Raw genomic sequence first — 27,860 nt, forward strand, 5'->3', positions numbered from 1 at the left:
TTAGGCAAATAAGCAGATCCATTGAAGTCAACTGAGACGGCTCACATGCTTAAAGTTATGTATGTTTCAGTGCTCTACTAGACTGGGTCCAGAATGCTGAGATCCTTGCAGGACTGAGCCCTAAATCTCTACTGAGAGGTAATCTCAGTTAAATATTACTCTAAAATAAAGCTCCATTGAATTTGATTTCAAGTTTTAAAGTTCATGTCATACTTGCTTATTTAATATTAACACTATTAAGCCTTAACCTACTTGCTCATGCAAATAGTTTTTACTCACATGCATGGTCCTATATGCCTCACTGGGACTATTCCCATAGCATGGATTGTTTGTGTGAGTAAAACTGTGCAGAGTATGGCCCAATGGTATTTATCAAACAGATTTTTATGATTGGATAGATGAACAGCACACAATACAATACCGCAGTCCTATAACTCGAACATCCGACATTTTATAGGTCTATATTCCACAAAGAAGATTGACCTTGCTTTGTATTTAATTTGCATTAATCCTGTGATAAAACACAATTCCACTATAAGCAAAGAATGTAAATGTCCTACTTACAACACAGAATAAGGAAACTTTGAGGATTTAAAATACCTGTGAAAAATTTCACTCGACACACAAACTTGGCAGCCAGTTCTCTGAATTATTTAAGCAAGGTTTTGGACCAGATGCTGGCCCTCACTAAGACTCTTAGATGTCAGTCAAGCCCCTTACTTCTGACCCCTAAGGTATACAGCAGTTTTTTGCTCATTTGATTTTGGATGGACTGGGGTTTGTTACCAGCTGTTACATTTTAGACCAGCCCAGGTTAACAGTGGGGGAAATAGTGTTAAGCCACTCTTCTTTCCCCTGCCGCCACCACCACCACCACCAAACACTGCACACGTGGGTATTCTTTATTTGGATGCGGCAGGGGGACCACTAGATCCAAACTGAACAGGAGTGGATTAATCAAGTTCCAACTAAAAAAATGACATCACCCTCTCCTTTGAATCTTTCACTCACTGACTCCACTTTCTACCAGCGTATCCAGTTCAAGTTTCTTGTCCTAAACTCCAAGGTCCCTCAGAGGTCTTCACCCATCTCTTATTATGTTGCTGTCACATTGCCCACTTCTGCCTCCATTCCATCAATATCCCCAGCCTCAACAGGGCACTTGTTTGCATATCCCATGAACATCTTCACGCTTTCCTCCAGGCCACCCTTAATGTATTGACCATTGTCTTTAGAATGACCCACAAGTCTGCTGCCAACCCCCCACCTTCAAATCCTTTCCTAGGACCCACTTCTGCAGCGACAACTAGAGAAATCAGTGGACAATGGCTAGGCTCAGAGAAAGCTGGGGAAAATCTATAATATTAATAAACCAGAAGTTATAAATATCAAATACAGTATTGCTAACCCTCAGCATTTAAATACCATGCATCTGGACTCCAAAACGTCATAACATTGACTTAGAAAACGATGGGATTTTAAAAAATAATAGATGTCAGGTTCTGTTTATTTGCCATCTGTTTTTGAGCCTCTAGGATTCATGTTTCCAATTCTTTCTCTGCAATTATAGGGGCTAGAAACCTTTTTTTAATGAAATCTGAGATTCTCACACATCACATGTCTCCAGGAGCTGGGACTTGAAAGAAAAATACCTATGGATGTAAGACTTGTGATAAAATTGTGTGAGTTGGCAAAACTACTATATGTATAGAAAAATACACACATGAACAGATAGATAAATTGCATATATTTGATTTTCACAACCTACTCCAGTCTTTGAAGTCTTTGTGCCATTATATTATAGAAAGCAGCCTGGTTAATTCTAATAATTCACTTTGAAATTAGTATCTTGCATGCCTCCATGTTATCTTCACTTTGCAAGATCCTCTTCTCTTCCCCCACCCACCTCCAAGTGTGAGTCTTATGAGACCCAGTGAAAGGAAAAGAGGGGGAAATTTATGTCCAAGGAGGTCTCTAAAAGAACTTCATCTTCAAAGAAAATAGAGCTCAGGCCCCGAGCAGGGACACCCAATTTACTCACTGCTGCTACTCACACATACAACATAAACAGCCCTTTGCATGATGATGCCAGATAAAGCCATTTGCAAAAAACAAAAACAATCAATAAAACATTTTAAAATGAGATTATGAGCAGTAATATGCAAACAAGTCATCTTGAGATCTGATTTATACTTAGCTAAAGAGACAAAGGGCAAACATTCCAGAAAACTTGCATATACAAATGCAACTAATATAGAAAAATAAAATAAAATACACAGATTTGCACATACAAAAGAATTAATCATTGTGTGTGAAAAGGAGTAGGTTTTCACAGGTACTATAGATGTATGGGTACTACGGGTTCAAAAGCATTTTACATATCAAAATTTCTGAGCTTTCAATGAGTCCCAATTAATCTAATCTGCCATGTATGCACATGCCACAGAAAAGGAACAAAGTGCATCTAAATACTCCACCCTGTACTCAACATTTTGGTGTTTTTATCTTATCGGTCTCCTATTTATTATGGTAGTAGTTTCTGCAGCAGAATCCACAGACTTTGATGCCTTACACTGTCACCCTTGCAATGCCATTTTCCTTGGCCAAGGCAAAGGATGTACTTCAAAGACTTCTTCCTCTGCAGCAAAGTTTATACTAATGTGAAAATATGGTACTCATACAATTTCTTAAGTATGGTATGACAAACAGAAAGAAAGATACACTGTTCTGAATGTGATCACTGCTACAAGTAGGTTCTTAGCACATTTATCCATTAAGGTAGGGTATGTAATTTTTTTCATTTCTTTTAGATATCTTCCATGTATTTCATTTTTTAAGGTTCTTGTGCACTGTCTCAATGAAGTACCTTATATTGCAAAACACAATAAGAGCCAATAAAGTGTTTGTAAACATCAAAATTTATCTGATGTCAAAAGCAGCAGGTCCAATGCATCACACCTTTATGTGATCAACTAAATTGCTGGAAGTTAATTTGACAATTAAAATGATAAACATGGTTATTAAAGGAGAGAAAGACCTAGAGTAGTCAGACGCACTGGGCTAATAAATCTCTGATCTGTCATAAAGATTCCTTAAAACTGGAATTCTAGCATCATCCGAATCAGCAGATTTGGACTCACCTGGCAACCCACATAGCTCACTATATGATGAACAGGAGTAGGACAAGGTCAAGTGGATTAAATTTTATCTTTTCTCCTTTGGGATCCTGGTAGGAATCCAGTCTGAAATTAGTTTGTTGGGTCAATTCCCCAATGGACAGTTTATATTATAAAAACATCCCGTAACTGAATACTGCAATAAAAGGCAACATAATCAGTATCTACTCTGGGGAAACTCAAGATTGATTTAGAAGTGAAAAATATGCCTCTTTCTCACTGACAGGGTGCTCTTTCTAGGTCACGTTGAGATCATTTGTGAGGCTGTGTGGGGAGGTTCTTATAATGCCTGCATAATAACCTGTGGTAGAATGTCATAAATAAAAGGCTCAATTGTCAGTGCAGACATTCCTATAACCTTCACAAAATGCAAACTCTCTCTCCTCTAATCTAAACCACTACCTGTATCTATTCTAGGCTTAACTGCATGCTGTACTGATAAATCTCAGCCACTGCACTTAATGGCTATTTTCAATTACAAAGCCAGGATTATCATGATTAGGAATTATGTTTCTCTGCCTTTATTTTTTTACAATCTTTTGCCTAAAATGTAGATTTTTTATGGTTGCATTTTTAAGATTTAAAGTCATGGGGATTTGGGAGATACTCATGAAAAGATACTGGCTAGTGACTTTTACTTCAAAGTATTCCCCATGAATATTACCCTAAATCTGCATTGATTCTTGTGTTCTTTCTCGGTGAAGATTAGGAGATGGATCTTTTCTAGTATAAGTATCCTTGGGTGAAAATATGTATCAAAAGTGTTCACATCCTTATCTAATCAGGAAAAAATAGCATGTTACTTTTCTGACCAATCACCACTAATCATCACAGCTCAAATTTCTAATTTGGAAAATCAGTGGCTTAAAGCAAATTGCCCGTGATCAACTCAGAGAAGCTTAAACATAATTTTAAAGAACGTGCAGAATATGTTAGAGTAGCAAATAAATTCAAGGAAATTGCAATCTATTTACAGAGATATACCACGAATAGAAAGGCCAGGCTAAATTTGTTGGATAAGTTGTGCTCCGTGAATTATTCACTCAGATCTAGTGATAAGTAATAAAATGCCTCAATTCTTTTCTGAAATACACATTCTTTTATAGTTACTGAAAATGCAAATTATAGAGGAATTTTTGTGTGCACGAAAACTTAGTTTACTGCTTTGTCCAATCAAAGTAAGTGATACATTCCAATTTATTATTGCTGTAGCAATTACATTTGTTACCCACAATAGGCTCAACCCTGCTCCTATTGAAATCACTTTAAAGCACTGACTTCAGTAGGAATAGAAGTTGGCCCCAAAGACCAACAGTGAAATCCCTACTTTAGTGGGACCAGGATTTCACCCTACAATACACTGCGTGGAATGGAAGGAAGGCAGCAAAATGGTGCAGAATGCCTTAAGCAGCCTGCTCCCACACATTAAGACCCAGAGACCAAGGAAACTCCTCCATGCAAAAATCACTTGTTCAAGGCTCCAGGAAAGGACAACAACTGCATGGCATCAATTCCCCCGAAAAATGGGGATTACCTGTGTAGAATAATACTGACCAATCGGTAATGTTGTATGTATGTTTTCTGTCCTGATTTAAGAACCCACCCTCAGAGTAAGCCTCAAGTGAAAAGGCCATGAAAACATGAGCACTTCAGGAGCCATGTTGCCATGAGGTGTGGGGTTGGGGAAAGTATGGAGACACCTCAGGGATGATCTTGGTCTCCAACAGGTGTCTTAACATCCACATGTATCTTGTGCTGCGGGAAGGGGGAAGCAGATCCCATCCCCAATACAACTATTTGGAGGAAACTTCACCACTGAAAATTCATTGCATGTCTTAACCCTTACATGTTTTCTGTGCATAGGGGGCAATCTAAACCTCAACATATTTCCTTGTGACTCAGGAAAACCAATTTCTCTTGTACCCCTATTAGGGAACTTCCTCTTTATTCAGCAATGTTTCCAAAATAAATCAGACACACAGGAAAGAAATGGAAAAAATAATTACATTCAAAAACTACATTTTTTTTACAAGAGACAAGAAATAAAATCACCTGAATTTTCTGAGGAGGTAATTAGTCATTTTTATTACTTATTAATCTTTGGTGCTAGCAAATCGAGGCTATTGTATGACTGTTGTATTGTAACCGCTAACAACAATTAACTACTGTTCCTTTACTATACCTGCTGTTCTGCTGGCACTCACTGTAAATCCCACTGAAATCAATGGAAGGTTAGAGCACACTTGGGTAGGTTCATTCTACTGCAATGTATCTAGAATGTTTGGAATCAGTCAGTGGTTAACATAGCACACAAATCTTGTCAACTCCAGTGAGTTATCAGACATACAAAAACCTGTGAGACAATTCTTATTACATATATAGCAACATTTCCCAGTTACAAATTCTTCTTGTCCAACACAAAATTTAGACCTTGTGACAGAGTGCTGAAAGCAAGCAGCTGACCCAGCACTCTGGTCACTTAGGCACTAAGTTTCACCCCAGAGAAACCCTGATTGAGGGATCAAAGACTTAATTACCTAATGGTCAAATGAACTAAGGAGCTAATTATCCCATCAGCTGAGAAGGTAGTTAAAAAGCACAGGAAGGAAGTGCAGAAGAGAGGGGCTAGTAGAGCCTAGGGGAAGCTAGGTCTCTGGCTGGTGAGATTCCTTCTGCTTCCTCTCCCTGGAGGAAGGGCTGAGGATTGAAAGACATTGTGGGTAGAATGTGATGGTCGCTTGGTGGTGGTAACAGAAATAAAAACTCACAGAGGTGTTGACAATCAAAAGATGTCCATGGCTGCTTGTGAGGAACTCCAGGGCAGGAGAGGAGCATCCCCAGTTACTGGCCCTAGGTTAGTTTCCTAGTTCTTTCCTTTCTCGTTCTGCCCCAGGCTCCCCATCCCATAAACTGTCTTCAATAGACCCATATAAAATACTAAAAATGGGATTAAGCCAGAACACTCTATCCAAACACCCCCAAAAGGGTTTAGAATTTGATCCCAGATGCAAATTTTGCAGCCTGCTAAATCTCTATAATGGACCACACAAACTCTGAAGAGGAGTAACACTTGGATTTTTTGTGGGATTATCAATCTGGATTTGGATGTGAATTTTGTGGTTGGCCAGAACTGCACAAATCAATGCCATGGGAGGAACGAAAACTGCATATCCAAAGACCCAGAACTCTGAAGGCTTCAAAAATCCAGATCTATATCCATATTTTACAAGTTCTATATAAATTGTCACCTGGTGCATATTTGGATGAACAACTGTTTTCCACTTACACAAGTTTCTTTTTGCCGAATATGATCTATAAAACCAAGGAAATGTGCTTCTTGTGAACTCAGGCTTAGCTTTGCTAGTAGTAAAAATGTATTGTTGTCTTTTGGACTTTCTCCAGTGGACTCAGTAAGGAGAGAAAGAGAGGGGAGGTAAAAAAAATATGGGGGGAGGGGAAATATGAAGGACAGAGAAAAGATAGAGGAGATTGCAATAAAGAGATACAGAGACAAAAAGATTGCCAAAGTAAAGGGAGGGAGGGAACTAGAAAAATAAGGGCACAACTGTAAACTACAGGACAAGGATGATGTCTCTCTGCATATACCTGCCACGGAAACACGCCACTCTTGATTGGGACCTTTGGTCCCAATTACAGTATTATATACTGTAATATAAATACAATCATTTTAATATAATCATGAGAGATCAAAGTTCATTAAATAGGGAAAATGTGAGCTAAATACAAAATTTAGGATAAAAAACATGAAATAAGAAATTATAATTACAGCTCTGCTTGGAATCGACTTTCTGTGTTAACATGCTGTAAAACAAAGTACGTGGAAGAAAGAGAAGGAAAAACAGGCAAGAAGGAGGGTTGGGTCTGGAAAACAGAAATGGAAGACTCAGTAAGTACAAAAACACAAACAGAATGGAGAACAGTTTAAAAAAATGGGAATCCCATTGATCCATGAATGGGAATTTTGCCAGGGATTTTAAGGGGCCAGGATTTCACCCCAGTAGCACAATAAGAGTGGGTTGTCCAATATGTCTTTTCATTTAGAAATATTCCATACCAAAGATTAATCTTTCATATATTTTTCCACTACTTTAACAAAGAATACAATTACTTCAAAGCCGAGCAAGACTCGTCTCAATCTGTGTCCTAAAAATGAGGGCTTGGGATCTGAAAGAAGAAATAATAAAAGAGGGCAAATCTTCCCACATATTGGCTTTAGTTCCCTGGCGGAAGGAAAAGGTGGTATTTTAGACTTCTGTAGGACTTCCTGACAAGCTTAAAGTCCAGAACATATACGTGTTAGCAGGATCAGAACCTTAACAAATCCTCTTTGTGGGTGATGTACATAACGGTATTGCCCTTTTTGTACTGCAGACTTTCCCTCTTATTCAAGACTGTACTAAACAAACCCTGATTGTGATTTCATTGTTACTGGCATTTAAAAAGAAATGCAGCATAAGATCTATGCGCGAGGCTGCTGCACATGTCAAATTCTGACAATGATTACTGACCTTTCATGTATGTAATGAGATTGGCTCGAAATAATTTAAATAAATAACCGAAATTATTCAGTTGAAAATGGCATTTTCATTGAGACAAAGACTGTTTCTATTAAAAAAATATTAAGCAGCTATTTTATGAACCAGTGTCCTGGTCTTCTCTGTGATTTCTGTGGCCAGCGGAGCAGCTCCGGATTCTTTAATTATAAAATCTGGAGATACTGGTCTTTTATAATTGCTTCTGTGAATTGGGCATGAAGTGTCTTGTTTAATTATTTACTGAGCCAGCAGACTCTTTCGAAATACCAAACTAATGTAATTCTTATTTATAAAATATTCACAATAAAAAATAGGGGTTTTTACATCAAAAAATATAACTCAATTTTTATATAATATTTGGTTCTGTCAAGTCTCAGATGAAAATGGACAAACGTGTTTAATCTCTGTGCTCTCCACAAATATCAGAGATGGAAGGGAGCAAACACACACACACACACACAGAGCAAGGAAGGAAGGGAACAGAAACTACACAATATGCTCATTTTGAGCTGGCAGTCAGCCTTTGTATGTCTCTTTAAAATGTCTTTCTAGTTGTCCGCTGTATCAGAGGATGTGGCTGGCCTGCAGTGGAAGCGGCGAGCTAAAGTACAGATGCTTTAGGCAGCATGCCCTCACACATTTTATGGCAGAAAACTTCATAAAAGTGAATGATGTTTTCCTCTCTGCAGTTCTTCCCTCCCTCAGAGGTAGTAAGAATGGGGAGCAAAGCTAAGAAGCCAATGGCAGCATTGACACTGAGCCAGCTTGGGTATGTATAGTATATACAGTTAAACCAGGTTAAAGCAAACCATGGTCAAGACCAAGAACTGTCTTATTTGCAGCCTGCCTGATAGGCCCCATCTGTTTATTCCTCCTGTGCTGTATTTTTATTGAGGATCACCTCACAATTTCAGTGTCTGTAGAGCACAGTCATAGCAAGTTAAGAAGCACTGGATTTTGAAGGCAGCCCAGTCGGCTTGGGAAGATCTTCAAAAGCCTGACGTTAAGCAGGCACAGACTGCACTCAGCTTCACCTCAGGGCATGTTTAAGTCTCCAGCAGTCCAAGTACTAGATATGATGCCTGAGTCAGAGATTTCAGTTTAAGACGACATGCAAATTTTAGACAGACGAGGCTCCAGCTACCCCTGCTCTCAGACGCTTCTTTTCTTGGACTCGTTCCCTCTCTCGCCTACAGATTCCTTCCCTCGCTGTAAGATTTACACCAACAAGGGAAAATATGACACTATCAACAGGCAGCCTCTGATACTGTATTATACAATTCAATAAAACAGATGACATATCAAAACTGGAACTAAGCAAACACTGCAGACACTTGCAGGAAAGAGTTAAGGAGTCTATTAAATGCCAACAAATACTGGCCTGCTGAGAGATGGCAACACAAGGCCCCATTTTAGTATCTGGAAATGAACAACAAAAGAAATTACTTAGATAAAGTACACCAGACATGTAACTAACCTTATAGAGTAAAGGTGATTGTCCTAGCTTCAGAAGTGCGATTTTATTGGTCACATTTGTCATGACTTGAATCAGGACTAAATCTTCTACAGTCCCATACTGCACATCAATGACTTCTGCCTGTAAAGAGAAAAGGTAATTAAGGCTCTATTGTTTGCCATTTACCATTAATGCTTGTCCATGGTGCTTTAGTCAGTACAAGAAGGAAGTAAATTCTACTGGACATTAGCATGTTGCAAACTGACTGGCCTGTGTGGACCCTGCTAGTGTGCACTGAAAGTTCCCTAGTGCAGAGTAATGTCGTCCTGCATTAGGGACCTTTTAGCGTGCAACATGCTAGTGTGCATTAGAATTTACACCCCCTTAGTGAGAACAGTCACACTGTGTAAACAAGAATTTAGTGCCACTAAAACAAAATTACCAGTAAGAGCAACAAAGTGCTCAATCAAAGTTCTATAATTAACTTATCTGTATTTCCCAATCATGTTTAAAACTCCAAAGGGCTTGAGAATTAAACATGACTGTTAAATACACTTCTTTCAGCACAATTTTCCACCACAATCATTGGCTGTGATTTAAGGAGCCCAACAATTTTCACCTATGATCGTGATTTGGCAACAATTCTTTTAATCTAAATTCATTAATGTAAATATAACATTCCATGCTCTACACTCACTGAAGTTGTAGGATCTAAAATCAACAGAATTATGCCGATGCAACCAGAACTGGGAAATCTGCTAATTCATTTTTGAAGTGAAATCACAGATTCATATAATACTTCAGTTAAGCAAAAATGATTATATTAGTCACTCAGGACAATACCCTAATTCCCCCCAGCCTGCCACATTTGTCTTGTGAGATATGGTTCATATGGCTCTTGAGCTATCTATCTATAGCATTAAAAACCCTGTTTCTAATTATCTATCCATCATCCAGGCATTTATGATGAGATTATCTCTACAGTATTTGAAAGACCACCTCTGAAAATCTGTCACTAAAAATGGGCTTTAAAAATTGTGGGGGACTTCCCATGTATGTGTAACCCAGCCCATGTGGAGTCTATACTTCCTTATTGAGCTATTTCATAAGGACACTGTGAGGCCTTACTAAACAGTGTTTGCAGAGGGCTATCTAAGTCAAAATATTATTAAACCCAAGCACTAGGAGAGGTGGGAAAATAACTCACAAATTCTTTTTATACTGGAGGATTTCTTTTCTCCCTCCCCTCATAATTCAAGAAGATTGTGCTCAGTGTTTCCACAAAAATTCACCTTTGGGCAGAGACGAAGCATGGAGGAATGTCAGCCTTATGTTGTCATTTTGGAATATTGTCCAAATATTGTTGTTGTCAGGACTAGTGATTAGAATATACACTGTGACCGCTATACAGAAATATATTACCAAGAAATCAATCATACGAACAGCTATAAATCAATGCAGTACAAGAACATTCTTTCAATGTAATAATAATAATTAATAACAACCACCAAATGCCCCTCAGGGAAACTGAATAAAATCAAAAGAATTTATCAAAGTAAGATTCAAATAATCCATAGAGGAACTGTACAGTACAAAAATGACTTACCTCTTAGTAAGCACATTTTGGGCAATTGCAAAACCTTAACTTTAACTTAACTTAACACACTACCAACACACTCTTATCAACCACCTGGCTCCACTTTCTACCCGCAGCATTCCACTCCTCCCTCCTCACAGTCCAGCAGTATGGACTCCCACTACCCACTGCACTCAACACCCATCCCCTGCAGTTTGGCCCTGCTGAAGCACAGCACCCACTGCATTGTACTCCAAAGGAGGATGTTGGGTATGATCCCTGGACATACAGTAATCTGTAGCTGTCCTGGGACCTCTCCTCCTCTGGAGACCTTCCCTTCCCCCATCCTTCTCCCTGCTGATGTATTTTTGTCATCTGACTCTCTCCTCTGGTTGTTGTCTTTTAATAAAGGAATTGTGTTGATTTGAAAGCAATCTTTATGCTATTAAGTGAAAGCAAAAGGAGCACTGCAAAGCAACATGCAATTATATTAAACCCCCTTACTGCATCATGTGCGCCAGTCACCTCCTAGCATTACAAGCACTGCAATCCCAAGCATAGGAGCAAATATTAGTGGCTTTCAGCTTCAAATTGCTGCCTCAAGGCATCCCTGATCCTTATGGCCCTGTGCTGTTCCCCTCTAATAGCCCTGGTCTCTGGCTGTTCAAACTCAGCCTCCAGGCGCTAAGCCTCCGCGGTCCAGCCCTGAGTGAAGCTTTCACCCTTTCCTTCGCAAATATTATGGAGCGTACAGCATGCAGCTAAAAGCATAGGAATATTGTCATCAGCCATGTCCAACTTCCCATACAGGCATCGCCAGCAGGCTTTTAAATGGCTAAATGCAAATTCAACAGTCTTTCTGCACTTTCTCAGCCTGCTGTTGAACCACTCCTTGCTGCTGTCAAGTTGCCCCATGTATGGCTTCATAGGCCACGGCATTACGGGGTAGGCGGGGTCTCCCAGGATCACAATGGGCATTTCAATTTCCCCTACAGTGATTTTCTGTCCCTGCTTGCAGCTTCTTGAACAGGCCAGTGTTCTGAAAGATGTGTGTGTCATGCACCTTTCCGGACCAGCCTCTGTTAATGTGCGTGAAATGCCCACGGTGATCTACAAGCACCTGGAGAACCATTGAGAAATACTCCTTGAGATTAATGTACTCGGTGGCTAGGCAATCTGGTGCCAGAATTGGAACATGCGTGCCCCTCCCATTCCGTCCCCACTCCGCAGTTAGGGAAGCCCATTTGTGCAAAGCCATCCTCAATGTCACGCACGTTGTCCAGAGTCACGGTCTTTCGGAGCAGGTTGCAATTAATGGCCCTGCACACTTTCATCAACACGACTCCAGTGGTCAACTTTCCCACTCTGAACTGTTTAGCGACTGATCGGTAGCAGTCTGGAGTAGACAGCTTCCACAGTGGAATCACCACGTGCTTCTCCAGAGACAGGGCAGCTAACATTCTCGTGTCCTTGCGCTGCAGGGCTGGGGCGAGCTAATCACACAGTCCCAGGAATGTGGCTTTTCTCATGAAAAAGTTCTGCGGCCACTGCTCGTCGTCCCAGATGTGCATCACAACGTGATCCCACGACTCAGTGCTTGTTTCCCGAGCCCAAAAGCAGTGTTCCACTGTGGTCAGCACCTCTGTGAATGCCACAAGCAATCTCATGCCATAGCTACTTTGCATGGCGAGATCAACTCCTCTTGATCAGAGCAAACAGCATACTGGTCAGCAGTTTGGGATCCATTCCTGCAGCCCGAAGAGGCAGGGCAGGGCGCACAGTACACAAACCGTTGAAAGATGTCCCCAAATGCGAATGGAAGCACAGGGATTGCTGGGATGTGAAGCAATGCATCATGGGGCACTGGGACTGGACCCAGGATATCCCGTGACCCCCTCCACCTTCCCACAAGTCTTAGCGGCAAAACAGAAAGAGGTGTTCTGTGGGATAGCTGCCCAGAGTGCACCACTCCAAATACCACTGCAAGTGCCGCAAGTGTGAACACGCTATTGCGCAGGCAGCTGGCAGTGTGAACACACAACAGCAGTTTTCCTTCTGTGCTCTCTGAGAGGCACTGTAACTGCTGGCGCAGTAACTTTGCCAGTGTAGACGCGTGCCCGAAGTATGCCATGTATAGTGTGCGCTGCCAAAACCATGATCTTGACGTGCCATGCAATGTAATAAAATGCTTCAGCAACAAAAAGACATTAGCTTTAAAAATCAACTGCTTGAAATGCAAGGGCAGAAAAACCTTATACTTTGCACAGGTGATTTTTTTAAAGTGTGTTGTTTCTAATATCTAGAGAGCATGAGAACTGCTTACTAAGAAAACACAAATGGGAGGTATAGTTCAGATAAAATTTAAAGTACATTATTGGTGTTGTGAACATGTTATTTGAGAGAGATGACAAAAGCATAGCTGAAGAGGTTTTCAAGAGAGTGGAACATATTTCATGTTTTTACCTACACGGATAATCCCAACTGAAAAATCTCTCAGAAGGAACATGAGCATAAACCACCCCTGACAACTGAGAACAAAGAATTCACTAATGTACTGTATAGAAGTTTACACAAAATTTTACATCATTCTATAGCTCCCAATTTTTCTTTCACAAAGTGCCCTTAGAAAATACATACTATATACAATAATTACTTGGAGTCTCAAAAGCCATAATGGTTTGAGAGGTTATAATAAAAATATATATGCTTCATTCTGAGGAGGCCTCTGATATAGTTCCTTTGTGAAATGTGCCTTTTCCACTTATCCTCAAGCAAACTGAATATCACAGCTTTCACCGCTCAGATGAGAAAAAACACATTTAATTTTCCCCAGGCACAAATCCATATACAAAGATATAATAGGGTAAATTGTCAATCCATTTGCTTCCACAACATGCCTTTGTGAAAATGAGGTGCTCATTTATATTCATAAGAATGGCCCTACTGGGTCAGACCAAAGGTCCATCTAGCCCAGTATCCTGTCTTCCGACAATGGCCAGTGCCAGGTGCCCCAGGGGGAATGAACAGAACAGGTAATCATCAAGTGATCCATCCCGTAGCTCATTCCCAGCTTCTGGCAAACAGAGGCTAGGGACACCATTCCTGCCCATCCTGCCTAATAGCCATTGATGGACCTATCCTCCATGAATTTATCTGGGTTTTTTTGAACCCTGTTATGGTCTTGGCCTTCACAAATCCTCTAGCAAGAAGTTCCACAGGTTGACTGTGCATTGTGTGAAGAAATACTTCCTTTTATTTGTTTTAAACCTGCTGCTTATTAATTTCATTTGGTGACCCCTAGTTCTTTGGTTATGAGAAGTAGTAAACAACACTTCCTTATCTACAACAAGGAGTCCAGTGGCACCTTAAAGACTAACAGATCTAAAGACAAATCTGTTAGTCTTTAATTGCCACCGGACTCCTTGTTGTTTTTGTGGATACAGACTAACACTGCTACCCACTGATACTTGACTTCCTTATCTACTTTCTCTACACCAGTCATGATTTTACAGACCTCAATCTATTAATCTCTCCTCATACTGAAGCCGTTCCATACCCCTAATAATTTTTGTTGCCCTTTTCTGAACCTTTTCCAATTCTAATATATCTTTTTTGAGATAGGGCGACTACATCTGCACACAGTATTCAAGATGTGGGCATACCATGGATTTATATAGAGGCAACATGATATTTTCTGTCCTATTTGCTATCCCTTTCTGAAATATTCCCAGCATTCTGTTCACTTTTTTGACTGCCGCTGCACATTGAGTGGATGTTTTCAGAGAACTATCCACAATGACTCCAAGATCTCTTTCTTGAGTGGTAACAGCTAATTTAGACCCCATCATTTTATATGTATAGTGGGATTATGCTTTCCAATGTGCATTTATCAACATTACATTTCATCTGCCATTTTCTCGCCCAGTCACCCAGTTTTGAGAGATCCTTTCGTAGCTCTTCACAGTCTGCCTAAGTCTTAACTATCTTTAATTTAAGATGCCTCTATTCAAGATGCCTCTTCTTGTATCATTCCTCCAAAGTATTCTTAATTAGACATTCTCACCTCTCACTTCCCTCTGTATAAAAGAACTATAAGTGTGCACAGCTTGTTATTTACATAGTTCTTGCTTCACAAGTTATGAACCAACTTCCTGGTGAATGCTGTATCTTGATCTAAGACACTATATATTGTGCTTTTCTAGGTAAATACGTGATCTCGCCAAGAACTAATTGATTGAAAAGTCTTACAAAAACTTTATTTACTAGGTACCAAGATCGTGCTCACTGTATACTAAGGAATACATGACTTTTTGCTGCAAGGAGTTTACAATGTAAATTAAAGGTAGGATCAAGAGCTCAAGTTAATAAACTATTCTCATGAAAAACCTCCAGACATAAGGGTGTAGTCCACCTAACTTAGAACAGTTGTTGGGTACAATATATGTTAAGGCATGGGAATGGTTAATTATAAAAGGCAATTTAATTACTTTTCTTCCACTTGAAGGAACTGTGAAAGTTCATGATACTAAGAGTCCTTCTTATGTGAGGGGATCATCTAGGGCTTCTGTCAGTATCTTGATTCTAGGAATATTCATGCCCCTTGCATTTCCCTATAACTTCCAACTGGTTCTCTTGCTGTCAGTTTTCTTTGATATGTCATTTCACCTTTTGGGGGATTTGGATAAACCAAATGCTCTTGTCTACTAACCTGAATCACCAAATCTGAGTACTGAAGTAACATGTCATATGTAGTCAATGGGTGCCCTTAAAAGATATTGCTAAAAGTTTGTGTAATAAAACCTCACTGAGGCAAATGACTACATTGCACTACAATCTAGTACTGAAGTTACAAAGTGCTGAAAAGAAACATACATTATGTAAAACCATACGACAAAAAGACAACTACTACTAAGGAAATTACTAATCAGGAGAGTTAGTAACAAAACCATATACATTTGGTAGTACACAGATGAACATTGGGCGTTATAAGTGTGTTTGGTGTAACTCTGCTATACTCATTGACTCCAGTAGAGTTTTTATGAGGGAAGAATTTTGTCCTTGGGGGAAAAACGTAATTATTTTTATTGATTTTCATAAACAAAGATGGAGGATGAGAGAGCTGGAACTGACTACCTGTGGCCTCTCCAGCTGCCACCATCCACTACCCAAAAACAGTTCAGACATAGTGGAGAATTATGGCCATAGAGAAAAAAACACCACTAGATCTGTTATTGAGGAGATTTAACTATTCTAAATCTACCTTCCAACTTTTTGTCCTGCCTTTTACCTTGTCCTGAAAAGAAACTGAAAAGTCTTTTGATGTTGTGGGCATGATTCTTGTCTCCCTCTTTAAGTTGGAGCAAAAACAGGCACATGATGCAAACAGTGTCAGAGAAAAGGAGGAGAGGATAGATGATGAAGGATTTTTTCCCCCAAAGATAGGTTATTGTTTCTTGTTTCTGCTGGAAAATAAATCCAACCATATTTTCATTGACCCATGCCTGATTTAAAAAACAATAATAAAAAAGTTGTTCTTCTAAACTTATTTCCTCCCCCCATGAAGCACAAAAACACTAACTCCCCCCCCCCCACACACACACACCAAACTCACCATGCTTATAAATGTTCCAAGACAGACTACCGCCTGAGTCTTCTGGGGAGTTTTGCATTGTCTATTTAGTTCATAAGCAATTCACGATAGGAACTCTATGACCTCACATGCTGTGTCCAGTCTGCAAATAATAAGGTATTACATCTGGTATCTTTCATAGCTATCCTTTCATCTATTCGTGGGTCATCTGGAAGGGCTTGATACACTTTCAGATAAACTTCAGATCATTGCAAAGAGAGATCCCTTTATCAAAGTCCCCAGTTTAAAGCGTAGTGACAAAAGTCAAAGTTTTCAGTTTCATTTATAAGGGAACATTTGCCAAGGGTAAATACTAATACTAACCTGGGCCTGATTCTGATCTTACTTACACTGGTATGAATGAGGCGTCACCCTAGTGAAGATAATGGAGTTATTTCGACCTTAGTTCCTCCTGTGCTGCTGACACACTGGGCAGTCCAGTTCCTGTACTGATTACAGTTGCTCTCTAGTTGTGGTATTTCTGCCCAGCACATTCAATATCCTCTGTCACTGTCTTCTGCCAGTTCTTCCTTGGACTTCCTTATTTTCTCTTTCCTCTCTTGGATACCAAATTCAGTGCTTGTTTAGCATGTCTCCTATCTTCCATATGGTGCACATGTCCCAACTACTTGAGTCGTCTTTCTTTGATGATATTTTCTATCGTGTCCTGCTTTGTCAGCTCCCTTATTCCCATTTTGTTATTCTGTCGTTCCATGAAATGTGTGATATTTTCCTCTGCTATCTGTGATAGGCACCCTCCACATTTTTTTTTCAGCGGCCAAGCCTCTGCTCTGTACAATCAGATAGTATAATCTTACCTTCAATTTGGCGTGGAGACCTCTTTCACCAGATGTTGTTCATCATTCCAAAAGTAGTTTGCTTTTCCTAATCTTGTATGGATATCTTTATCACAAACACCTTCAAATCTCATCAGACTCCCCAGATAGAACTCTTCTACCTCGTTGATTTCTTTTCCATCTACGTACACTTTTGTATCTTTTGGCCACTTTCCTCTTTTTGTCTTCTATGCATTTATTTTCAGTCGAATTTTTGCTGCTTACTGTTCTACGTCTGAAGTAAGGCCACTCGTTCTGTTCCAAGTCATACTTAGTAAAGCAATGCTGTTGGCAAAGTCAAGGTCACATAACTCTCCGCTAACCATTTTACACCACCTACCCCTTCACTCAGACTATTGCTAATGCAAAGAAGATTGTTGATAACACACCCTGGCCTGTACCTGACCTCACTGTGTATCTTTTTCTATCACATAAACTCCTTATGATGATGATCAATTTATCTGTTATCCCATACCTTCTAGCAATATTTCATGGATTCTCTGTCTCTCTGACTTTCTTAAAGTCAATAAAGTTTTTGCCAATCAATAGATTTGATGTACAAGAGTGATGTAGTGGTGGGAGTCTGCTATAGACCACCGGACCAGGGGGATGAGGTGGATGAGGCTTTCTTCCGGCAGCTCACGGAAGCTACTAGATCGCATGCCCTGATTCTCATGGGTGACTTTAATTTTCCTGATATCTGCTGGGAGAGCAATACAGCGGTGCATAGACAATCCAGGAAGTTTTTGGAAAGCGTAGGGGACAATTTCCTGGCGCAAGTGCTAGAGGAGCCAACTAGGGGGGGTGCTTTTCTTGACCTGCTGCTCACAAACCGGGTAGAATTAGTGGGGGAAGCAAAAGTGGATGGGAATCTGGGAGGCAGTGACCATGAGTTGGTTGAGTTCAGGATCCTGACGCAGGGAACAAAGGTAAGCAGCAGGATACGGACCCTGGACTTCAGGAAAGCAGACTTCGACTCCCTCAGGGAACGGATGGCCAGGATCCCCTGGGGGACTAACTTGAAGGGGAAAGGAGTCCAGGAGAGCTGGCTGTATTTCAAGGAATCCCTGTTGAGGTTACAGGGACAAACCATCCCGATGAGTCGAAAGAATAGTAAATATGGCAGGCGACCAACTTGGCTTAATGGTGAAATCCTAGCGGATCTTAAACATAAAAAAGAAGCTTACAAGAAGTGGAAGGTTGGACATATGACCAGGGAAGAGTATAAAAATATTGCTCGGGCATGTAGGAATGTTATCAGGAGGGCCAAATCGCACCTGGAGCTGCAGCTAGCCAGAGATGTCAAGAGTAACAAGAAGGGTTTCTTCAGGTATGTTGGCAACAAGAAGAAAGCCAAGGAATGTGTGGGCCCCTTACTGAATGAGGGAGGCAACCTAGTGACAGAGGATGTGGAAAAAGCTAATGTACTCAATGCTTTTTTTGCCTCTGTTTTCACTAACAAGGTCAGCTCCCAGACTGCTGCGCTGGGCATCACAAAATGCGGAAGAGATGGCCAGCCCTCTGTGGAGATAGAGGCGGTTAGGGACTATTTAGAAAAGCTGGACGTGCACAAGTCCATGGGGCCGGACGAGTTGCATCCGAGAGTGCTGAAGGAATTGGCGGCTGTGATTGCAGAGCCACTGGCCATTATCTTTGAAAACTCGTGGCGAACCGGGGAAGTCCCAGATGACTGGAAAAAGGCTAATGTAGTGCCAATCTTTAAAAAAGGGAAGAAGGAAGATCCTGGGAACTACAGGCCAGTCAGCCTCACCTCAGTCCCTGGAAAAATCATGGAGCAGGTCCTCAAAGAATCAATCCTGAAGCACTTGCATGAGAGGAAAGTGATCAGGAACAGCCAGCATGGATTCACCAAGGGAAGGTCATGCCTGACTAATCTAATCGCCTTTTATGATGAGATTACTGGTTCTGTGGATGAAGGGAAAGCAGTGGATGTATTGTTTCTTGACTTTAGCAAAGCTTTTGACACGGTCTCCCATAGTATTCTTGTCAGCAAGTTAAGGAAGTATGGGCTGGATGAATGCACTATAAGGTGGGTAGAAAGCTGGCTAAATTGTCGGGCTCAACGGGTAGTGATCAATGGCTCCATGTCTAGTTGGCAGCCGGTATCAAGTGGAGTGCCCCAAGGGTCGGTCCTGGGGCCGGTTTTCTTCAATATCTTCATAAATGATCTGGAGGATGGTGTGGATTGCACTCTCAGCAAGTTTGTGGATGATACTAAACTGGGAGGAGTGGTAGATACGCTGGAGGGGAGGGATAGGATACAGAAGGACCTAGACCAATTGGAAGATTGGGCCAAAAGGAATCTGATGAGGTTCAATAAGGATAAGTGCAGGGTCCTGCACTTAGGACGGAAGAACCCAATGCACAGCTACAGACTAGGGACCGAATGGCTAGGCAGCAGTTCTGCAGAAAAGGACCTAGGGGTGACAGTGGACGAGAAGCTGGATATGAGTCAGCAGTGTGCCCTTGTTGCCAAGAAGGCCAATGGCATTTTGGGATGTATAAGTAGGGGCATAGCGAGCAGATCGAGGGACGTGATCGTTCCCCTCTATTCGACATTGGTGAGGCCTCATCTGGAGTACTGTGTCCAGTTTTGGGCCCCACACTTCAAGAAGGATGTGGATAAATTGGAGAGAGTCCAGCGAAGGGCAACAAAAATGATTAGGGGACTGGAACACATGAGTTATGAGGAGAGGCTGAGGGAGCTGGGATTGTTTAGCCTGCAGAAGAGAAGAATGAGGGGGGATTTGATAGCTGCTTTCAACTACCTGAAAGGGGGTTCCAAAGAGGATGGCTCTAGACTGTTCTCAATGGTTGCAGATGACAGAACGAGGAGTAATGGTCTCAAGTTGCAGTGGGGGAGGTTTAGATTGGATATTAGGAAAAACTTTTTCACTAAGAGGGTGGTGAAACACTGGAATGCGTTACCTAGGGAGGTGGTAGAATCTCCTTCCTTAGAGGTTTTTAAGGTCAGGCTTGACAAAGCCCTGGCTGGGATGATTTAACTGGGAATTGGTCCTGCTTTGAGCAGGGGGTTGGACTAGATGACCTTCTGGGGTCCCTTCCAACCCTGATATTCTATGATTCTATGATTCTATGATTTTTCAGTGATCTGGCAAAGAGTGAATATTTGTTGACAACATAATCTACCTGGACGGAACCCACCTTGTTCTTCTAATACCATTTTATCCACTGCCTTCTTTATTCTATTAAGCATGATGGTAGCCAATACTTTGTCCAGGATTGGTAGTAGAATAATACCTCTATAGTTTGTGCAATGAGTAAAATCACCCTTTTTTGGCAATGCCATGATGATATCGTCTTTCATGATACCTTAGTGTCAGTGGAGTTGCACTTATGTAAAATCAGCATGAGACTTGATTCAGGCCATTAGTAGCAGAAAGGTCCTGAAACCTTTAGAAAATTTACAGGAAATTATAGACTTGGGAGCCTTAATCAGTAGTTGAACATCCAACAACCATAAAAATGTCTCAGCATATTCTTCAAAATGATCAGAGTTAGGGTGATTTTTTTTAAGGCAAAACAATCGCTACCCTCTGGATCAGATATGGTTGCTCTCTCTCCACTTAACCTCCAACTTCTAACTACCCAGGACTTTCTCTTCTATCAGCTCCTCTTTACATGTCTTGAAGATGGACCAGAACTACAAAGTCTAGGTGTATTTGGATCCCAGGGTTTTTGGTTCTGTTATCTTGTGGTTGTATTGCAGCAGTCATAGCTATGACATCTTATTGCTCCTTACGAAACAAGGAGGGCAGCCCTAGGTTCTATCACACTGAAAACTCTGTATTATAGTCTTCATCAATTTATTTATACATACTTATGTTTTGCAAGCCAGTATGAATAGATATGGTGTCCTGTTTCATGAAGTAATTTGTCCCCTAGTCTGTGAGTTCATTAAAATACTCGTTATTCCTATCTGTGAATAATTGCACATCCTACAAAAGATTTATAGGACCAGGTTACACTGCTATTTCAAGGTTATTAGTATCTCACTCAGTGAGTAGTCTCATTGACTTCAATGGACCTTCTTGTAGAAAAAGGTTCTCCTGAATGTGACTAAGAGTATTAGAATCTGGCCCATTATGTCTGTTTAGAGTAGAAAGGGATTTTTCACATCCAAAATAGATATAAAACTGCACACAGCATTGCATCCCACCTAAAATCAGTAATCTGCTCAGGCACAGACAGTCCGATGCTTTATGGAGGACAAAAACAACGTTGCATTTCCCGGAGCTGAAAGTTTTGGTAGTGAACTTGGCCTTCACGGTAGGTTGAACTTACATATCTGTATAATATTTTGACCTCCTTGAAAACATCTTTAATCAGTTACATGCCATTTAGTATTCTACTGAGGGAAAATCTCCCGAAGTTCAAGGTTTTTCCTTGTTCCCAATTTTTAGAATGACATTGTGATTATTTTTCACATTTATACTAGTTTTCTTTTTCTTTTTTTTAATTCCAAGGGTTACTGAATTAAAATCAAAACATATTTCTAGCCAAGAGGAAGAAACTGTGCTATGTACTAGGGATGCACAACTGCCACAATATCTAAACCTACATAAGTGAGCACTCCCCCCGGTAATCTTTGGATATCTGTTTTTTATTCTTTCTGTTGTATGCTTCATATTTTCATCCTACTTATTTATTATTCTTTTCTCTCTGCTCCTCTGTCCCCAGTCCTTTTCTTCTACAGTTTCTTAGCTGACGGCAAACTTAATATTTGTTTCAAACTTTTGAACACACAAAATACAATTGAGTTTAAAATGAGGAAAACATTGTTTCCCTATCTTTTCTAAACAGATATAATATACAAATTCTGGCTTTTTGTTTAAGCTAAAACCAGACATTTCTACCTCTGATGAATTTACATTCGGGTAATTACCTTTAATTTTTACACATAAATGGGTCTCTCAAACAAACAACTTTGTCTTTGTTATAAATCATTGCAGAATATAGGGAATTTTCAGACTTAAACACATCATCAGCAATTTTCACTTTAAAGACTTTAAACTCTGCTAAGAAATGTCTGATTATCAGCCATCTCCCAAAGTTCACTAGTCTGACATAAACTTCTAACCTCTTGAATTATTTTTTGCTCTGTTGGCCCATTGTAATTTGCATCTCTCTCCTTATAACAATTTACTGGACTGATATATTGCCAGTGATAATGCTTTCCTAAGCAGAAATAATAACCTAAAGTTACTACCTGTCTTGATACGGGAATAATTATTTATATAATGCAAAAGGCCCTCAATTACACAGGTTAAACTAGAACTTATGGCCACTATAAATTAATCAAAACGAAAGGAAAAACCCACAAAAGTCCATCTCATAAACACATAAGAGAAAAATGTTCTCTTCAGGTGTTGCAACTTCCTTACAAATAAATATAATATATTGTTTGAGGATGGGGTGTATAATGTATGTAGTTATATAGGCATGAATTTGAGCTGGTTGAAAACATTTCAACAGAGCAGTTTTCCATGGGAAAATGATGTTTCGGCAATATTGAAATGTTTCCTGGCAACTTAATTTCAATGAAATTTGACTGAAAAGTTTTGAAATAATTCACAGCATTTTGTGTCAACTTTCTTATTTTTATTTTTACTTCTATATTGTGTATATTATATTTACATATAATATTTACTATTATATTATAATGTTTCAATATTATCAGAACATTTCAGCATAATAAGGTCATTTACATGTTTCTCAATTTAAATATTTTAAAACTTTCGTTCCATTTTCCAACCAACTCTACACACACACATAAGTATAAGTATGTGTATGCATACACACTGACACTGTATTATATATAGTTATATACGTGTGAGTATGTGTATAGATAGAAAGATAATATGCATCTGTAAAGCTATAGCTACACATACGTGTAAAGGAAGAGATCACCTACTATTTCAAGAAAACAACGAGGAGTCCGGTGGCACCTTAAAGACTGACAGATTTATTTGGGCATAAACTTTCATGGGTAAAAACCACTTCTTCAGATGCATGGAGTGAAAATTACAGATACAAACAAATATACTGGCACATAAAGAGAAGGGAGTTACCTTACAAGTGGTGAACCAGTGATGACAAGGCCAATTCAATCAGGGTGGATGTGGTCGACTCCCAATAATTGATGAGGAGGTATCAATACCAAGAGAGGGAAAATTGCTTTTGTAGTGAGCCAGCCACTCCCAGTCCCTATTCAAGCCCAAATTAATGGTAGTAAGTTTGCAAATGAATTGTAGCTCTGCAGTTTCTCTTTGAAGTCTGTTTTTGAAGTTTTTTTGTTGTAGGGTGACTACTTTTAAATCTATTATTGAATGTCCAGGGAGACTGAAGTGTTCTCCTACTGGCTTTTTATATGTTACCATTCCTGATGTCTGATTTCATTCTTTTATGTAGAGACTGTCTGGTTTGGCCAAAGTACATGGCAGAGGGGCATTGCAGGGGTAAGGTGAGAAATCAGAGTGGCTAGACTCTGCTCCCCAGTGGCGAGAAGGCCTGGGCAACTTCCCTTGGTTCCCAGCAGGGAATGGGTAGGGGAAAAGGCTTGTGCGGTTTCCCCCTGGCTCTCAAAGGGGAATGGGTAGGAGAGAAGCCCCAGGTGGCTTCCCCCCACTTCCAGTGGGGAGCAGCCTGTCCAAAGGCCGTGAGCTTCTGAGGCAGCCAGGCTCCGAGCAGGGAACTGCCAGCAGAGCTGAGACCAGGCTCTCAGCTCCCACAGTGCCCTTCTTAGGTCAGTGGAAGCACTCCTGGGGAGGACACACACCACTGACTCAAGGAGGGTAGTGTGGACATGCACCACCTCAGTAATTACTGACCTAATAAAGGTCGGCTAAGGGTATGTCTTCACTAGCAACATTAAAAGCGCTGTCACGGTAGCACTTTAACAGGGCTGTGTAGTCACGGCGCCAGCACTGGGAGAGAGCTCTCCCTGCACTGTAAAAAAACCACCCCCATGCGGGGAGTAGCTCCCAGCACTGGAAGCCGCTGGCACATTGTCGACACTGCCATTTTACAGTGCTGAAACTTGCAGCGCTCGGGGGGGGGGTGTTTTTTCACACCCCTAAGCGAGAAAGTTGCAGTGCTGTGAAGTGGCTGTGTAGACAAGGCCTTTAGGGTATGTCTACAGCACAAACCTAACTCTTAATTTGGCCTTTCCCTATTTTAGCCTCCGATCCTACACCATGTAGACTGATGCTTGCTATGTTAGTGATATTATCACTGCTAACCTTTTTAGTGAAAACTGAAGCAAAGAACGCATTTAACAGTTTTGCAATGGCTGCATTTTCTATTATTTTCTTTCCCTCCTCATTGAGTAATGGCTTTTGCCTGTCTTTGGTCTTCCTCTTGCTCCTAAGTATTTGCCAACATGTTTTCTTGTTACCCTTTATGTCCCTAGCTAGTTTAATCTCATTGTGTGCTTTGGCCTTTCTACTTTTATCCTTCAGCAATTGTGTTGTTATTTTTATATTCATCCTCTGTAATTTGACCTAGTTTCCATTAGTTCTATCTAGTTTTCCACTTTTATTAGAGTTGATGTGTGGATATTTACTTTGTCAACATTGCATGTCAAAATATACAATTTGTGTTTTAATAGTTAGAAAGTTTTACCTTTTTGACTCTGTCTACTGTCAAATAATTATTGTCTGACCCTGCCCCCACAGACATTATTGTCTGACCCCACAGTTTCCTGCGACTGTGAAAATTTAAATAGATAAAAAATGTAAAAACTTAAAAATAAACACTGATATTATCTACTGAAATTTATAAAAATCCAATTCTGCCAAGCCTATTTAGAAAACTGCGTACATGAATTGGCTGGCCAAACATGATGCACGTGAATATAATCAGACAGGGAGATGCATGAACATGTAGCACGGCAAACATAAATCTGCAAGTTAAAGCAGATTTAATCAATCTAGATGAGCAAAAAGGTAGTTCTGAAAACTGAAATGACAACTTTCACATTTAATGTGAATTTACTTGCTTTAAATCATTACACAAAGTATAGGACCAAATCATTTCTTTAGGAAAAAGGGTGTGTGAAAACATTAGAAAATGGTTTTAAAAGCACTAAGGCAATGTTTTAAAAAGCATTAAAAAGAATACTGGATGAAAAACAGAAACCATTTTTTTGAAAGTGGATTCAAGTGTTTATGTTACAGATATTTTTTGCAAACATTTATTTAATATTATATAAATTATCAACCAAATCAATAATCAAATAAGATTTTAACGTGAGAAGAACATAGTTTTATTTGATGTTTAATCACACAGATATTTGTATTTTTCAGTCACTAAAAATTCTGGAAAGCAGCTTTGTCCCCTTACAAAAAACACACAAAGTGTGGTCTGGAGAATCAGATAGTACCTTCATTATACAGAAGTGGCAAAAAGTCAGATCATACAGGTCTTCTATAACTATCTTCTGATGTTGGCTTTCCAATTCTATTTTAAAGCTACACTCATTTTTTAGCACTGTCATTAATTACGGTACTGTATTCTGTTTTGATTATTTTACTAAAGGATTTCAGATTTAACAAATGAATGGCTGGAGTGCTTCAAATAGCAAATACTTGCGCTATGAGCATGTTATTCTTGATGACTGATAGCAGGGGATACAGGCAGCCACAGGATGGGATTCTGCCACATTCTCCTTTTAACTCTGCCCTGTTAAGCTCACTTGTACCATTGACATGTTTGTAGTGTGTGCCTCCCCTAAGCAGACGTGACTACTTTCTTGAATTGTGCCAAAATGCCTGTCAATATTTTGGACAGTTATCCAGGATAAACCCATCTGGGCCTATAAGGTGTTAAGGCCACAGTTCTGGCCTGAGACTGAGTGAGATGATCAAGGATCATGTGAGAGAAGTCTGGAAGCAGGGCCTACTATAAGAAGGGCAGCATATTGAACAGCAAGTGTGATCTGCAGGGAGCAGGAGACACAGTGGAGTTCTGGATTAGAACTGTGCTAGGGCTGGAGAGAGCCAAGTAGTGGGAGGAACAGGGGAAGAACCTAAGTTCCTGCACTCAGCTAGTGGGACCTGGGCTTTCAGGGACAGTGTGACTAGGATAGGAACTGCTTGTACCTAGTGAACTGTTTATTTCTTAAAAAGAAAAGGAGGACTTGTGGCACCTTAGAGACTAACCAATTTATTAGAGCATAAGCTTTCGTGAGCTACAGCTCACTTCCTCAGATGCATATCGTGGAAGCAGTTTCCACGATATGCATCTGAGGAAGTGAGCTGTAGCTCACGAAAGCTTATGCTCTAATAAATTGGTTAGTCTCTAAGGTGCCACAAGTCCTCCTTTTCTTTTTGCGAATACAGACTAACACGGCTGCTACTCTGAAACCTGTTTATTTCTTGTTATGTCTCATTAAACCAGACCCCAAAAGGTTGTGTGGGGAGGACAGGCATTATTTGAAATGTGTGCATTTACTGAAGACCCACAGAGGAAACTGAGGCCAGGATGACTAGGTGCCAGGATAGGTTAGCCTGACCCTCTGACACCATCCAACTCATTTAGCAAGTCTCTTGAGTGGATAAGGCCCCAGGACACTCATGCAACATCCAGGCGGGTTACCCAGTTTGTCTTCAATTCCTGGCAGGAGTTATCCCCTAAAGCAACATTTGAATCCTGAAAAGAGTTTACATTAACTCTCATGCCATCTGGTCTTCAGCATCATCTCCCTGACATATGTTAGTTAAAGGAGACAAGCGTGTGGCATTCCATTTACATATACTGGTTTTGTTGAACTCCTGAGGGTTAGCATAAGCCTAAGTAAACTGCCTGGTTTAACTATTTACAATTATTAAATGCATATTTTAATGGGAAATACCAATGGGTAGAAGAAAGAGGGCTACCTCTGGCAGAAAAACATACTGGAGTATGGCCCTGAGGAAGACAACTGTATCTGCATGTTCTTCCCAAGTCACTCTGTCAATGAGAGGGAGGGTGTATGGGTCCCAGGGCCAACAGATATCTGATGATTCACTAGAGGCTCAGAGACCCTGTTCCTCTGCACCTGCTACGGACACCCTGCTTACCCTCCAGTCAAGCTCCCCTGCTATTGGGATCCTCTGTCATGGAGCAGTTCCCCAACACAGAGGAAGATGCCCCTGATGGTGGGATCACCAATCAAAAGACAGGCACGCAGATACCACAGCGGTGGGCATGGTGTGAGAATTAGAATAGTTAAGGGACTTTGTGGACAAGTGAATGTAGACTGAGTATGCATTAGATGGATTTATTGCTGGTGCCACAGATACAAGATGGGGAGAAGAGGAGGGGAAAGGAAAGACAAGTGTTACACATTCTGACACAGACCTTCCCCTTCTTACAAACAGGAAGGTTCTTCTACATTTTGAGCACAGAGGGGATGTAGCTAGTCCACCTTCACGTGAGACAGGGAGATCTGAGTGGGAAGGGTCCCCTGTCTGCAGCAAGTGCACGGTGTGATGTGATTACATTACATTGTTTCCAGCAATAGTGGTAGATTTTTGAGGCAAGCAGGAGACTTACTGCACGCATACTTAGACACAGGCAATATTTAATGGTAAGATAATTACCTGCCA

The 27,860-nt window shown here is 40.4% G+C and overlaps 1 protein-coding gene across 9 annotated transcripts in view; it reads right to left on the reverse strand.

Moving 5' to 3' along the window:
• Positions 1-27,860, reverse strand: part of NAALADL2 (N-acetylated alpha-linked acidic dipeptidase like 2) — a 913,317-nt gene that overhangs the window by 369,800 nt on the left and 515,657 nt on the right. For all 9 annotated transcript variants that reach the window (XM_073359348.1, XM_073359349.1, XM_073359350.1 and 6 more), the window contains one exon: positions 9,210-9,329. In XM_073359348.1, the coding sequence (XP_073215449.1) occupies positions 9,210-9,329 (120 nt within the window). The remainder of the gene's footprint in view (positions 1-9,209; positions 9,330-27,860) is intronic.

This window comes from Lepidochelys kempii, chromosome 9, assembly GCF_965140265.1.
Source record: "Lepidochelys kempii isolate rLepKem1 chromosome 9, rLepKem1.hap2, whole genome shotgun sequence".
Lineage (NCBI taxonomy): Eukaryota > Metazoa > Chordata > Testudines > Cheloniidae > Lepidochelys > Lepidochelys kempii.